The sequence below is a fragment of the Stylophora pistillata genome, chromosome 10 (genome assembly GCF_964205215.1).
Source record: "Stylophora pistillata chromosome 10, jaStyPist1.2, whole genome shotgun sequence".
Lineage (NCBI taxonomy): Eukaryota > Metazoa > Cnidaria > Anthozoa > Scleractinia > Pocilloporidae > Stylophora > Stylophora pistillata.
In genome coordinates, this window is record NC_142528.1 from 8,584,280 (window position 1) to 8,600,083 (window position 15,804).

The 15,804-nt window shown below is 36.1% G+C and overlaps 1 protein-coding gene and 1 long non-coding RNA gene across 3 annotated transcripts; one reads left to right on the forward strand and one right to left on the reverse strand.

The window, feature by feature from the left end:
* Window positions 1-796: 796 nt before the first annotated feature.
* Window positions 797-14,636, reverse strand: LOC148721679 (uncharacterized). Of its 2 annotated transcripts, XM_088736824.1 has the most exons (6): window positions 14,327-14,632; window positions 9,837-9,896; window positions 7,935-9,096; window positions 6,434-6,553; window positions 5,330-5,440; window positions 797-3,513 (listed from the first exon to the last, which is right to left on the reverse strand). In XM_088736824.1, exons 2-6 carry the CDS (start codon window positions 9,855-9,857, stop codon window positions 2,486-2,488), a joined length of 2,442 nt encoding a protein of 813 aa, XP_088592950.1. In that variant the 5' UTR covers window positions 9,858-9,896; window positions 14,327-14,632; the 3' UTR covers window positions 797-2,485. The 2 variants fall into 2 exon arrangements, with proteins under 2 accessions (XP_088592950.1, XP_088592951.1); XM_088736825.1 differs by lacking the exon at window positions 5,330-5,440 and having other exon boundaries at window positions 14,327-14,636.
* LOC148721680 (uncharacterized) lies at window positions 12,666-13,661 on the forward strand. The gene is made up of 2 exons (XR_015992760.1): window positions 12,666-13,015; window positions 13,438-13,661. It is a non-coding gene; the product is annotated as an uncharacterized LOC148721680 (long non-coding RNA).
* Window positions 14,637-15,804: the final 1,168 nt, after the last annotated feature.

Here is a 15,804-nt window from a genome sequence, read left to right on the forward strand (position 1 = left end):
ACACTCATTCCCATTTTTCTTGAGGTTGAGTTTTTTCCTATAGTTGAATGCAAAGGTTGCAGCATATCATATTGAGATAGTTACATTTACTTAAGTAACAGTAGACATAAATGCCTTGGGCCTCAAAGAAAATGGATTATAACCATTTGATAAAATCCTTCATTCAAATTATTCAACAACTTCATGGCAACTTAATCAAAATACTCTCGAGACCTCAGACATCTCAAGAGTTCCACACCAGCAACAATATCTATGCTAGGATGGATTGTAGGAGTGAGTGTTCCATCTACATTTCATGGCTTGATTTTGTTGCTTAATTGCTTTTTGGGGTTTGGTATAGACTGAAGTGCCCTGATATACTGATAAAATCAATGCATTATATATATTACTTGTTTATAGATGGCTCTTAGAGCAAAGTTAGTCTTGAAACATCAACAGTCAAGTAGCTAGGTCACAGGTCACTAATGGCTTTACCCAGTCATCTTGTTTGGAAATTATTTGGAAGTCTCTGCACATTAATTAAAATCTAGTTTGAAATTGGATGTTTATCATCTGGCTAGACCAATCAAAGTGTAATTGCCTTTGACATATAAACACATCACAATTCTTTCTTTGACATATTGACCTTGTGGTGACTATCAAGTCCTCTTTGTATAGTATTACTACAATTCTAATGACTGGTGGTGGCTCCATTATCTCTTAACAGATTTGAAAGACACTGCTACATTTTAGCATTGATATAGAGGCCGCGCGCGCCGGCTTGGTTACAATCTCCCAGTAACAACAGAATCTGATGTAAATTTTACAAGAGTTAATTTTCTTTTCTTTTCATTCATTTATGCACCACTTTTATCTAAATTAAAAAATTGTTACAACCTTACTTACAGTTAGGATGTTTCTGAGGCAAAAATTGAACATTACCACTAAATGATGCTGAATTGTAAATTCACTAGTTCTCACTATTTTGTGTCCTTCTACTAATTGCAAATCTAGATCACTGTCAAAAACTTTAATTAACAAATAGCTATATATAACCATTCTAGAGAGGAAAGAGAATTAAACAGATCTTGACTTACAGTGAAAATAGATTACAAACATGTACAGTTAGCTTGCCACACTATATGATATAACTATACAAGACAATTCTCAAGCCACCTGAAAAACTTGAATTCTAAGTTCTAAAAACTAGATTTTAAATACTACATTTCCATTTACTAACAAGTAACTACGATTTATAGGAGTCCTTGAAAATCCTAAACATTGTGATTAAAGTATACCCTTAAGTTTGTACATTGTACTAAAAAAATATTTATAACATAACCAAAGTAAAGCATGCGCTCTGATTGGTCAATTTAGCGTCCCCCATTTGCCCATGGGTGTATGCTGCTGACGTGAGCAAATGCAAAGACTATTTTTCCGCGCACGCTTGTTTTTTCTAGTTGTGTAAGATTTGTTAAATAAAAGGGAACTCTTTAGCTACAATGTATCAATGTTATGTTATAAAACAAATGGTAAACACCACAGCGTACACTATTGAGTTATGGATGCACTTGGGAGGTTTGCTAAGCACTCAAGAAGCTAGAGTCGCTCTCAGCTATTGCCTCGAGCGAGTCTTACGCTTCTTTCATGCTTAGCAATCTCCCGCGTGCAACCATAACTCAATAGTGTATGCTGTGGTGTTTACCATTTGTTAAATAGAAGAGCAAAGTGCTAAAGCCTTTCCTAAAGGTGAGCCTGCAAATGCACAAGTGGAGATGTGTTTCTTGTACTGCTTCTCTACACACAAGCTGGGAGGAGTGACAGCCATTCCTAGCCCATTCAAAGAAGCTACATGCCATCATTTCCACCTTTACATGGCCTAGTTATTCTTTCAGCTGCAGAGTAAGATGCAATTTAGCATGGAAACTATAAAAGAAACAATATCCTGTTTCCCTAAAATCTAACAATATGTCTTAGTTACAATAATACATTGCCCATGAGCAATATGAAGGAAATGCTGTGTTCTGATTGGCTACCTAAGAGATTGCCTGATTTGATTGAACTGACTTACAAAGTTCCTAACTTTGGACAATGTCAGAGATTGAGTCACAAGCAAAAGGTGGCAGAAAACAGTCAAAACAAAAAGAACAGAAACTTTAATTTGCTACAAACACAGTTGACTTTCTTTCCAGTTTTCAAAATAAACAAGTAATTCTTAATTCTTGTTGAAGCAAAATCATTTTGCTATAATTAAAAAAAAAAAACATTAATTAATCCTTTATTGACCAAGCCAGTTCAGTAAAGATGGTTGGATATTAGCTTTGCCACAATATAATTAGCATCACAATAAATGCAAACCTATGAGTAAATATAATAAAAAATGGACTATCCAATCTATCATAACTATAAAAAAATTGGAATTTCCCTTTTTCAAACAAAAACTAATAACTATTACATCTAATTGCACCTGTGCAAGTATTCATAAAAGTGTGAGCCTCTGGGGCCTCTAATCTGTTGTCGGCAACAGACCCTCGTGTGTGAGAGAAAGAAGATATTTTACAGCAGCTTGGTTTCCTGATTCCACAGCCCACATTATGGGGGTCTTATCACAACCATCCCTGGAATTAGGGTCATGACCACGGTTAACCAGCATCTCAATGGCTGCAACATTACCACTTCTTGCTGCAACAGATAAAGCAGTCAACCCTTCCTTGCCTTTCATGTGTTCATCAGCACCTCTTTTGAGCAGATAGTTAGCAGTCTCCAAATCGCCCTTATTCAGGCAAGCCAGTAGTGGTGTTAAACTGATGCAACTACCTCTAACATTTATGTCAAACTTTCTAGAGAGCAATGCCTCAATAGTGGCAACATTTTTAGAAAGAGCAGCTAAATGGAGGAGACCAAGTTCTTCATTATTTTGAAGTAATGGATCTGCACCTTGATCCAGAAGATAGTTTAGAGCCTCTGTATTTCCAAACATTGCAGCCATTAATGATGGCGTGTTTCCATCAGCATCTCTAGAATCAATGTATAAACCATGTGAAAGTAGCATTTTAATGGCTGCAACAGAACCAGTGAAGGCTGCAACTGACAAAGCATTCATTTCTGCCTTGAATTTCAAAGATACATTAGCACCCTTCTCAATTAAGTGCTTTGCTGCCTCCAATCTGTCATTTTGAAGGGAAACCAATAATGGGGTTAAACCTACAGTTTCGCATCTAGAATCAATATTAAGACCTTTAGAAAGCATGGTGTCAATGATGGTGACATTGCCAGACTCAGCAGCAAAATGGAGAAGGCTCCATCCATCTTGCCCTTTCAGTGATGGATCTGCTCCTTCGGTAAGAAGAAGGTTCACTGTCTCCTCTTTTCCAGCTGCAGCTGCCACCATTAATGGTGTTGTGCAATCATTACCCCTTGAATCTATGTCTAACCCAGAAGACAGCAAAATCTCAATGATCGCGTCATTACCACTCTCAGCTGCAGAATGTAAGGAATTCCACCCTTTGGTTTCAAACGTCTGAAGCGAAGCAGCTGTTGATAAATGTAAAAATTAGTAAAACAAAAGGGGTGTTATGAAAACGAAGACCCCCGAAAAAGTCTGAATAAAGCCTGCTTAACCTTAGTAAGGCCCTCAAATATTCCTATCACTCCTTTGATGGGGATGTCTGTTCCAAATTTGAACTCATTGCATAGAAAAACAAATCGAAGAGCCAAAAGTAGTGGTGGCTGAAGAAAGAACAAGAAAAACCACGCGCAAACTGTCTTAGCAGATGAAAAGCTGAAATAACAATTACTAGAGCTCAGGCTAGGGTACATCTACAATCGTACTTTCAAAAGATTTTCTGCTTTCAATAAAGGATCTTCGTTTTCGTACTACGAAAACGAAGACCCTGCATTAGCCAAAATAATTGTTTACTTTTTAACGAGAATTTTCCAGTAGAGAAAGCTGAACTATCAGAATCTATTTTAGCTACCAAATACAGTAGAAATTGATTATTTATTGACAGAACCCAAGAGTCATTTTTCCTGTACAGAATGCGTTCTCTGTTATTCTGTCACGCAATGCTAACTATAAATCAAAGGCAGCTAGCATTCGAATTCTGCCTGCTGTTCCAGAATAATAACATGTGTTGTAAGTTTAGCCGAGGAAACCCTCGAGAATATCCACACCAAATTGGCTTGCATAGCGAAACAGAACAGACAAGACGGGCCATATAATAATATGGGTAGTTTAATTATGGAAAGAAACGCGTGAAGTGTAATGTATTATATTACTAAGCGTTGTTGCTGTTTAATGTGTGTTTAAGTTGTAATTTCTATGGTTTTCTGCTTACAGGGTCTTTGTTTTTGTAGTACGAAAACGAAGACCGGGTCTTAGGTCTTAGGTCTTCGTTTTTGAGGGTCTTCGTTTTCGTAACACCCAAACAAAAGTACATATAAAATTCAAATATTAACCATTAAGATTAAGACACAGTAGAAGAAATAAGAATGGATATATAGAGAAAGTATGCTTAAGTAATCTTTCCTGTTTATCTATAATGCATTTGTGGCTGTATTAGGAAGAATGAGGTGGGGGGGGGGTGGAAATTCTAAGTAGCTTTTAAGGTGTGGATCAGCCCCCTTGGTAAAAAGAAGGTTAACTGTCTCCTCTTTACCATTAGTAGCTGTCACCATTAACAGTGTCAAACCATCATACCCCTTGAATCTATTTCTAACCCAGAAGAAAGCAAAGTTTTAATTATAGCTTTATTGCCACCCTCTCTAGTAGATTGTAAGGGATTCCATCAGTCCTGTAGTTTCTATGGGTATGACACCTCCTTTAATGTCAGAAGTTTCTGTAGCTGGCAAGGGTGTTGATTGAGTGTTGTTATCAACACCAGCAAAGAAGATATAGATAGAAGAAATAATGTTCTCAACAATGCATCAAGCAGAATTTCCATGCTGAACACCAGCTGTTGAAAAATACAATGGTTTCGGAAACAAGAATAAAGCAAAAACTCAAATAGCAAATATTTAGGGTGCAGAATAGAGTCAGATCTGTAATTCAAAGGAATTTTCTTTTGGAGCCAAGTTTTCATTTTTTTTTTTTGTATGTGTTTTCATGGTTGGACACATTGTTTCATTGGCTTACTGACATTTGCAGAACAAAATGAAATGGAAATCTGTAATTTGCAAAATGAACTTAAAATCTGTAATTTACAAAACCGAAATCTGAAATTTGCAAAATGTTCCATTTCACAAATTACAGAAAGCCATTTGATCAAGAAATTAATGACAGAAAGGATTGATGTTTGAAAGGATAGACTAAGTAATTGATTAATTGAATGATTGAGACAGACAGAAATACCTGCATCAGGAACTGGGTCTGATGCCTGCTCAGAGACCTGACTTTTTCCCTTGTTAACAGTGTAGAGATTGCTTGAGCATGGAGCTTTAGGTTTCTTGTTTCTGGTGTTTCCTGAAAAGAATATATTAAATAGACAGTCAAAAACTGCATAAGGTTACAAGTAAAGCACAATTTTAATAGCATTTAATAGAACTAGAGGTTGTACAATGATGCAAGAAGGAAGTGTTGAAGAATATTTGTCTCACACATGCAAAATAGAAAACGCATCCTACACATTTATTAGTACCCTTTTCCACAAGAGAGAGATGATTCAAGTATACATTCAATTTGTCTAATTGATGTTCAACCCAATAATCAAATGGCAACAAGTAATGGCATTAACAATAATAGTAGTAATGGTAATAAAAGTAATAATAATTTAAAGGGGCTAGCTTAAAAGCCTCATGGTTCCTCAATCCTCTGAGCCCCAACAATGATTACCTAAGATCCTTTTAATGTTACCTTTTAATGATAGAATTTTTTTTCTTTCTTTTTTTTGAGACTTTTATTTCACATCACATTCTAGGATATTCCAATTTTCTGTGTCCTAAGATATTCCTCAAATTCCCCAATCCACCATTCCTCCCTTCCAATGTTCAATTGAGTAACTTCACAGCTAGTTCGCTTTCCAAATTAGCAGCTCTTTTTGGCTTAATTTAAGTCACTGATTCAAACAGTCATTTGTTCTCTTTTCAAATTAACAAAAATAGTAGCCCTTCAGATAAAGTCAACAACTTAAAGAAAGGAAATATTTCCGATCTGTACAGTAATTTTGTTTTGGAGCAAACTTTTTTGAAATTTTTTTTCTTTTCATCGTTAGACACATTGTTTGATTGGCTAACTGACACATACAAAACAAAATGAAATGGAAATCTGTAATTCGCAAAATGAACTTGAAAATTATCTGTAATTTACAAAACCGAAATCTGAAATTTGCATAATGTTCCATTTCACAAATTACAGAAAGCCATCACTCGATCAAGAAATTGATGACAGAAAGGATTGATGTTTGAATGGATAGACTAAGTAATTGATTAATTGAATGATTGGGACAGACAGAAATACCTGGATCAGGAACTGGGTCTGATACTTGCTCAGAGACCTGACTTTTTCCCTTCTTAACAGTGTAGAGATTGCTTGAACTTGGAGCTTTATGTTTCTCATTTCTGGTGTCTCCTGACCCTCCTGCAGCCAGTAAAGATAAGATGGTAGTTACTAAAACATGGAACCACCCAAAACCACCCAAACCATCCAAAAACCACCCAAAACGAAAAAGGTCATGCAAAGGCCTGGGCAAGTAGGCTTACTGAGTTGAGCCTGGTTTCTAAGCAATTTCAGAAAGTGATCCCAAGAACATTTTTTGCTCCACGTGTTTTAGTCTGTGGGTTTTTATGGTAAGTAAGAACACTTTCTGCCTTTATTATCATCATCATTATTTTTAAGATTATAGATAAATGCATATCATATATTATTAAAAACTGTATGATTGGATAATACAATTCAAGACTTTTTATTGGCTTAGCTATTATGGTATATGAGCCAATATACCATAATCTAATATCTGTACATTGTAACATCTGGTTTCTTCTTACAAAATAAAGTTGAGAAGATTTGTCTAATATCTTGGGGTCTTTTTTTTTTTTTTAATAAAACAATTATCAACCCCAAACCCCAATTTAGAGCTTTAGACCAACAATATATTCTTAAAATTAACCATTAATTTTTGGAAAAACTGTACAACTGAAATTTAAACACGAAGGCGCACTATATGAGGAAGTCTTCCCTGGGAAGACCTAGACTCATTTGTCACTCACCGTTGACATGTGCGGGTCAAATTTAAATGCTGGTAGACAAACAGAAGAAGCTAATGAGATATCTATTGTTTACTTCCACCAGCATGGTGGCAATGAGGTAACATGTGAACCACCTACTTCGATCTCAAGTTTTACTGCCACAAATACAGTTTCCATTGGAGAAAGGGAACACAAATCTCAAAATTCTTGTATTGCGATGAAGACAGAAAACAATTTTGAGGAATGGGCCCGCTGTTCACTGCTTTGGAGTAGCTGTAGCTCAAGCTGACTTCGCTCTAAGAGTTCTACATCACACGACAGTTGATTGACAAATGGTCCTGTGGGACCTAAGGCTCCTTTTATAGCGCGCCTTTGTGTTTAAATATTTACACTGAGTATGTGACCTTTAATAGTCATTAGTATATACTAAAATAATGGATAGCTTTGAGGGTATGCTGATTAGCTACTCAAACTTCAAATATCCTTCCTTATTCACTTCTGAGCAAGTTGCACAGGATTTGTGTCCGAGAATATTGAAACTGTTGCAGTAACAAATGAATTAATATCCTCTTTTGTGCTATAGTATCTCACTTTCTTAATATATATACTAAAACAACTACTCACTTTGGTGTCAGTCAGTGTTGGTGGCTAGCACTGTAAATATTCACCTCTTGCCACCTCCACTTTGGTGAAGACCGGTAGTAATGTTTTAAAAATAAACAAAATTTAGAAAAAACTTCTGCCAGTCTAGTGCACAAAATGAGAAGACTTACCAAATACAAGTTCATTCATCTTCTTAACAAGGAAACGACAAGGCTCATCCCAGCTGTACACCTGGGAATATTTAGCACAAAGATCTTTTGCCTCTGCAAGGCGTACATTCCTGGCTTTGTCACGCACAGCTTTTAATTCTTCTGCCCACTTTTCAGGATGCTCTGAATCTTTTACTATACACTGTGACCCATTAGGCACCCCACGTAGGGCTTCTGCTATTCCTGAGTTTTCAGTGACAAGTAATGGAAGACCAGCAGATATGGCCTGAAGAGCACTCAAACCAAATCCCTCGGTTCTTGATGGCAATAGAGCAATATCCGCCTCACAGAATAAGCTGGCTAATGTTTCCCTGTTTTCATCAAAGCTGCGGACAATTAGCTGATTACGACCAATACCACACTGACGAAACTTTTCTACTATTTCATCTTCTTTTCCTCTCTGTTTGGAAGCAAACTTGAGTTGGTAAGATTTATCCTGTAGGTGAGCAATAGCTTTTGCTGCAATTTCGTATCCTTTAGCATCAAAATCTTCATTATCACCACTCTCAATTACCAAGACACAAAATGTTTTTCTTTCATCGCTTGCTTGCTGCACATCTGAAAATTCACTGAAAATGCTTGGGGTCAGGTTGAAAACATCTTGTTTGTTGAGCTGGTGCTTATATTTATCAGTTAGCTTAGGGCCAATCGCTACAACTTGATCAGCCTTTTTACATAGTTCTATTTCGTCTTCCTGCATTTGTTGACCTTTAGAAATGTTTTTGTACATTCCAATTTCTTCAGGGGCGGAATGGACAACTTGAATCCATTTGCAATGACTGTAATTTGGATTTTTCTTTATGAGTTGAATTTGCCGACCAAGAGCTACTCCATGCCCTACAACACAATCCATTACATGGCCGTCAGGTACAGAGGCTAACCAATCAACTGGTTTAAAACCAGGCATTTCAATAGCCTCAATTAGTTTGACATTGTATTTACTATCAGCACTTTTCTTGTCCTCTTCACTGCATTGAGGTAAGAAGACACTGACTTCCACATTGGGATGTTTAGCCATCTGTATTGCTAGCTCTCTGTTGATGGTTGTTAAGTCTCCATTGCTTGAAGTTTTCCATTCAGCACTCAACAGGGTGACTCTCAGTTTTCTTTCCCCAGGGTCCTTCTGTAAGCACAAGATTTGGTGATTTTGGAAATTCAATTATGTATTGAATAAAAAAAACTTCATTTTATGAATTATTTTACTTATGACAGACACTTCTTAATTTTCAATTCATTTGGTAACTTCACAAACTTAATAAACTTGTACAAAATTTCCTCAGCTTTGATCATCCAAAAATAAAAATAGAAAAGGATGCAAAGTATAACAGTCATTGAAGACATACCAAGCACCACAAGTAACTTCATAAACGTAATAAACTTATACATGACTCAATACACACAGTGTCATGTTTTTAATTAAAAACGTGTGGGAAATTGTGAATAAGTCCTCAGGGTGGCAAAAAAAAATTGGGTCCTGAACCTATCTGAAACAACTCCAATAATTCCAAATATCCTGTGAGGTTTTTACAAAATCTTGTCCCTCCCTTAAGTGAAAGGTTGCTGCAAGACTTTATAGAATCATCTTTTAATCTTAAAGAAATGTGAACTTCTTTTACTCTCCCATTAATGTTTTTCCTCTACAGACCTCCCATCCAGTAAAACATATAATTAACTTATAGTTTCCAATCTGAGGCATGTAATTTGCTCCTGAATTAAGTGTGAGGTTTGGCAGGGATACACAGATAAAAATGTTTTAAAATTTTCCTTAAAATGAAATGACACCAGAGTGAATAAAAACACCCCAGCATTTGACTGTCAAATGCTGCAACCGTTGTTTTCAAAAACAGTTAATCGATACGCTACCTCTAATTGTCCCCACATCATAGGCACCCTTCAGATCAATGCTGACAATTAAGGATGTTGCTAAAATAAACATCAAAAGAAAATTTATTTATTTTGTTATTTTGTTTATTCACACTATTCACACATTGAAAGAAAAAATACACAAGAACAGCCAAAGCTGGGGGCTTAAATGACCTAAGGTCAGCAAAAGACGTGAAGAATTTACAAGAGTAGAAGAAAGCTTTAACTAAAATAATTACAATATAATTAAACGAAGAAAGAAAAGTTCAGTCAGAAAACTTAGAATTGAGATACAATACTTGGCAACGAGTTTAAATATTTAAATGACTAATAATAAATTCCTATAAACCCCACTAACAAATACAAATAAATACACCTAATATAGTTTCATAAGGTGTGCAGATTATGCGTAGGCTAATTAACTACTCAGAGAAAAATACAGTCTTAATAACCCCTAAGTTTTTTTTATAGTTGCTTACTGTGAGATTATTGTGCACAGATAACGGAATATCATTCCAAATAATAGGAGCTTGCCAACTGATAGCAAATTGATACTAATGACAGGTTTTACGCAGGTTAAAACGCGAACAAGTCAAATAATTGTGATATTCAGAATTAAAATGAAGCATTGAGGAAACAGGAGCAGGTAAAAGGTTATTAAAATGTGAGAATACAAAACAGGCAACATGGAATTTATAAATAGAATAAAGTGGAAGAATATTATGCTTAGAAAAAAGGGGTTTAGAGGATGTGCGCGGAGGAGAAAAAGTAATAGTATACGAACGGCTTTCTTTTGAAGTACATAAAGGGGTTTAAGGTAAGAAGCATAAGTGATGCCCATATTAAACTGCCATAATTTATATAAGGTAAGAAAAGAGAATTATATAAGGTTTTCAAAGTATTCAAAGGTAAGTATCACCTTGACTTTCACAAGACTCCTATTACTTTAGAGACTTTATCACAGACAGCAGAGATATGCGGTTTCCAAGATAAATTTTCGTGAATGATAATCCCGAGAAATTTGTTTTCCCGCACACGCGTGATGAGAGAATTATTTATAAATATGTTTATATCTGAGGAGTTAATTTGTTTACGTCTAGGGTGAAAAATGATGAATTTAGACTTGGCAGAATGAACAGTGAGTTTGTTATCATCAGCAAAGAGAATGATAGACAAGAGGTTGGAGACATGAAAAAGATCATTAATATATAAAAGAAAAAGTAAAAGTCCAAGAACGGAACCCTGGGGAACTCCACAAATGACTGGATTATATGAAGATGTATGGTCATGGACCACAATGCACTGCTGTCTGTGGGACAAATAGCTAGTCATCCAGGTTAATGGAATACCTCTAATGCCATAAAAGGTTAGTTTATCCAGAAGTATTTCATGATTGATCATCCTATCAAATGCTTTGTTATGATCATTGAAGACTCCAACAGTGTACTGGTTGTTTCAAAACCTTCATAAATATTATTGACAATTAAGTTCTAAGATGGTCATAGCAGTAGAGTCATGTGGTCTGAATTCATGCTGGTGATGATTAAGGATATCAAACTTTATGAGGAATCCTGATAACATGGGGTAAAAAGGTTTCTTGAGGACCTTAGAAAGACAGGGGAGAACAGAAATAGGCTGATAGGTAGAGAACAAAGAAGGGTCGTCCCTTTTAAAAACTGGGATAATCTTTGCGATTTTGAGCTTATCAGGAAAGACACCATGTTCAAACGATAGATTGTAAATCATGATGAGATAAAGGAGCAGCAAGTAAATCAATTCTTTCTTTGATGGGAGACATAGAAAGACCATCCACACCCTCACATTTGCTATTTTTTAGACAATGAACAGTAGAGGCCACCTCATCAGGAGAAGTGGGATTAATTTTAGAAAGAAACAGTCAGCAGAGTGACCAACAAGGAATCTTAATAAGAAAATTGAGTAGGTGGAACTTTACTGGCCAGAGAGGGTCCTTAATGTTAGCGAAGAAATTATTAAAGTTACTAGCAATACATGAAGGGTCTGAACATACACTGGTACTGTCTTTCATAAATTATTACAAAAATGTTGCTTGGATTTCTTTTTAGAAATAATCTGCTTAATAACTGACCAAGTCTTCCTCAAGTCTGAGCTAACCGAGACTAGTTTGCCATAAAAATATTTTTCCTAGCAATTCTAATGAGAAAATTGTACTTATTTTGATACTTGTTATATTGATCTAGTTTTGTTTGATTCAGTAGGGTTTGTTTGGAATTGTTTATAAAGAGAGTTCTTCCTGTTACAGGATACAATGAGACCTTTTGAAAACCAGGGTTTAGAAGAACGCCCAGATTCAGGGAATACAGGTTTAAGTGGAAGTGACCTGTGTTATCCTGAAATAAGAAGACTAGAGAATGTGTCATAGGAGTAATTGGGGGAAGAAAATTTCCCACAGGTATCCACGAATGCTTTTCATTCCACTAATTAATTCATGTTTTTCTCGTTGCCATGTTACCACCAATAATGCAGCTCCATTCTCTGCCTTTGAAAGCACACACAAGCCATAATTCCTCTATTCGCTCCGACAAAGGGCTAACGCTCAAAAGGTCAGCTTTTATAATCGTAACGGTGGCCAATTTACCATGATTTCAACTTTGTTGATATATTCAAATTATTAGATACCATAAGATTGATAAACTCATTAGAAGGTTGGTGGGATTGTGAATTAAGGACAAAAATGAATATTAATTACTTTTATCGGTCAATCACAAAAAAATTGTTGAATTAGTAACAGGAGACTACCATGTTATATCAGAGCGTAAAATTAACTTTTTTTCCCAGTAGTCACTTGGCTCCTAAATATTTTAAAGTGGTAGCCAATTCCAAAAAGTTGGTGGCCATTATGACACACACAGACACACAAAAAAATTTACCCTCTCACTGTACTAGATAGATTATCATATCAGTGAAACAGTCATGCAAACATCAAAAATGAGCCCGCTAATTCGCACGAGCTACTAAGAGGACACTAGAATGGATCATATACAACCTTATAAGTTACCTAAATCCAATATGGCGTGTAGTGACGATAGATTTACCTTCGACATCGTGCATGTGCTGCGTTTTGGAAACGAGCTTAACGAGGAACTTTGCAGCAGATTTATCTTTACAAATCTTCAACAATCACTAAATCTCTAGTTAAGGTGTGATTAGAAATTCTAGTCGCCAATTTGTTGACTAATTTTCAGGATTTGGTCGCGAAAGTGAAAAATTTAGTCTCATTGGCGCCTATATTAGGCGCAATTTTACGCCCTGTATATGGCATCTGCAAATTACTTTTGCTGGCATATTATGGTACAGTGCAATGGTACAGTGCAAAGGTGCCTTTTTGATCACGGAAAATTTAATTGACCAAAAATACCCAGGAAGAAATTTCTTCCTCCTGATTTCCAAAGAGACACAAAGAGGTAATCATGCAGAAGAGAGGTAATCCAGTGCTTAAAAGGGGTATAGGACATTTCTTAAGCCTGAGGAACTTAATCTTGGTTTCTAACAACACCATCCAACATGTGATCAGAACTGAAATATGTTTGAGTAATGATTCTTAAAGTCTTCTTTGTTTTAGAGCAACAAAGGAAAGCGTCCAGCAACAAAGGAAAGTATTGTTCTTTCTGTAACAACAAAATGCAGGGCACAGACGTACTCTGCCGATTCATACGCAGTGGGAATCAGTACTTTCTCGACCCGCTGGTTGATTGGTACCCGGCCATTGATGATGAAACCCCAGTAAACAGATGTTGATTGCCTCGTAGTAAAAAGTAACAGACAAATAAAGTTCTGTTTCGTCTATTTGTGACCTTTGTCGTTGTTTGCTTGAGGTCCCTCTTAGAAACGATCAATGTTTTTGAATCTTCACGGTGTTGTCAGAAACGAAGAGCCGAGCCCTTTAGCGATAAAGGTTTCTCAACTTTGTTGTTTCTTCTGTTGAAAGAGACTAGGATAAAGTGTCTCAAGCTCACAAAACGTCCGTAAGCACGAAACGAGTACATACCAAATAAGCAACGCCTCATTTTGTTGTTAGAAACGAACAGCGCTCTTAGAATCGTTACTCGAACCATTTTGTTTTTTAATTCTGACCATACGATCGATTTCTATGTCATCGTAGTCTTAAAGTTATTGTCAGAAACCAAGACGAAGTTTCTTAAGCGTACCAAATGTCGGTGAGTACGAAACAATCACATACCAGACAAACAACGCTTCCCTCTGTTGTTAGAAACGAACAATGCTTTTTAAATCTTTAGGGTGTTGTCAGAAACAAAGAGCACTTGAGAGATAAAAATTTCTCAGACTTTTGTTAGTCTGATCTTTTACGTATTTGTTTCTTTGGGCGACTCGATTTGGGGCGACATGACTCAGGTTTCGGCATGACTTCGGTTGAGATGACTCTCGGGCGTCTTGACCGTAAACTCTGGCATGGAGTTATGAAGCACAAAAATTAACTTGAGTTGGCTTACCAAAACTTTGTTGCTATGTTACTGTCAGTCTGGAGTGATAGTTCGCCGTGCTGATGATCTGAAATCACTTCATAACAACTGAAGGCATTACTTAAAGGAAAATGAACTAGTGAAACACCTCGCTAAACGTATTTCAGGTCGATTTCCGCCTTGCACTTTCACTTTCGGCATTTAATTGGTTGATTTAGTATCACGTGAAACCAAACTCCATTGTTATCAAGTGATAAGATATGACTATTATTCCACTCTGCTGATTTCGCATTATTAAGAATTAAGAATAACTTGTTTACTTCGAGAGCCGGGAAAGAAAGCCAACTGTGTTTGTAGCGCAACAAGCTCACGAGAGTCGCTTTTGTTTTCTTTATTTTGACTATCTTTACAATACTTGGCAACTAGTTTAAATATTTAAATGACTAATGATAAATTCCTATAAACCCCACAAACAAATACAAATAAATATACCTCATATAGTTCCATAAGGTGTGCAGATTATGCGTAGGCTAATTAACTACTCAGAGAAAAATACAGTCTTAATAACCCTTAAGTTTTTTTTATAGTTGCTTACTGTGAGATTATTGCGCACAGATAACGGAATATCATTCCAAATAATAGGAGCTTGCCAACTGATAGCAAATTGATACTAATGACAGGTTTTATGCAGGTTAAAACGCGAACAAGTCAAATAATTGTGATATTCAGAATTAAAATGAAGCATCGAGGAAACAGGAGCAGGTAAAAGGTTATTAAAATGTGAGAATACAAAACAGGCAACATGGAATTTATGAATAGAATAAAGTGAAAGAATATTATGCTTAGAAAAAAGGGGTTTAGAGGATGTGCGCGGAGGAGAAAAAGTAATAGTATACGAACGGCTTTCTTTTGAAGTACATAAAGGGGTTTAAGGTAAGAAGCATAAGTGATGCCCATATTAAACTGCCATAATTTATATAAGGTAAGAAAAGAGAATTATATAAGGTTTTCAAAGTATTCAAAGGTAAGTATCACCTTGACTTTCACAAGACTCCCATTACTTTAGAGACTTTATCGCAGACAGCAGAGATATGCGGTTTCCAAGATAACTTTTCGTGAATGATAATCCCGAGAAATTTGTCTTCCCGCACACGCGTGATGAGAGAATTATTTATAAATATGTTTATATCTGACTGACCGAAATTAAGCCGTTAACTAACGGCTTAATTTCGTTCAGTCTGACATATTTATTGTACGATTTTAGGCCGTTAACTAACGGCTTAATTTCGTTTAGTCTGTTATGTTTATTGTACGATTTTAGGCCGTTAACCAACGGCTTAATTCCGTTCAGTCTGTTATGTTTATTGTAAGATTTCAGGCCGTAAACTAACGGCTTCATTTCATTCAGTCTGTTGTATTTATTGTACGACTTTAGGCCGTTAACTAACGGCTTAATTCCGTTCAGTCTGTTATGTTTATTGTAAGATTTTAGGCCGTAAACTAACGGC

Coding starts and splice junctions, on each gene's coding strand:
- LOC148721679 (XM_088736824.1), bottom strand. CDS start 9,857: ATGATGTGGGGACAATTAGAG. Junction 9,097..9,836: donor TGATGTGGGGACAATTAGAG/GTAGCGTATCGA, acceptor TTGTGCTTACAG/AAGGACCCTGGGGAAAGAAA. Junction 6,554..7,934: donor GATGAATGAACTTGTATTTG/GTAAGTCTTCTC, acceptor TACTGGCTGCAG/GAGGGTCAGGAGACACCAGA.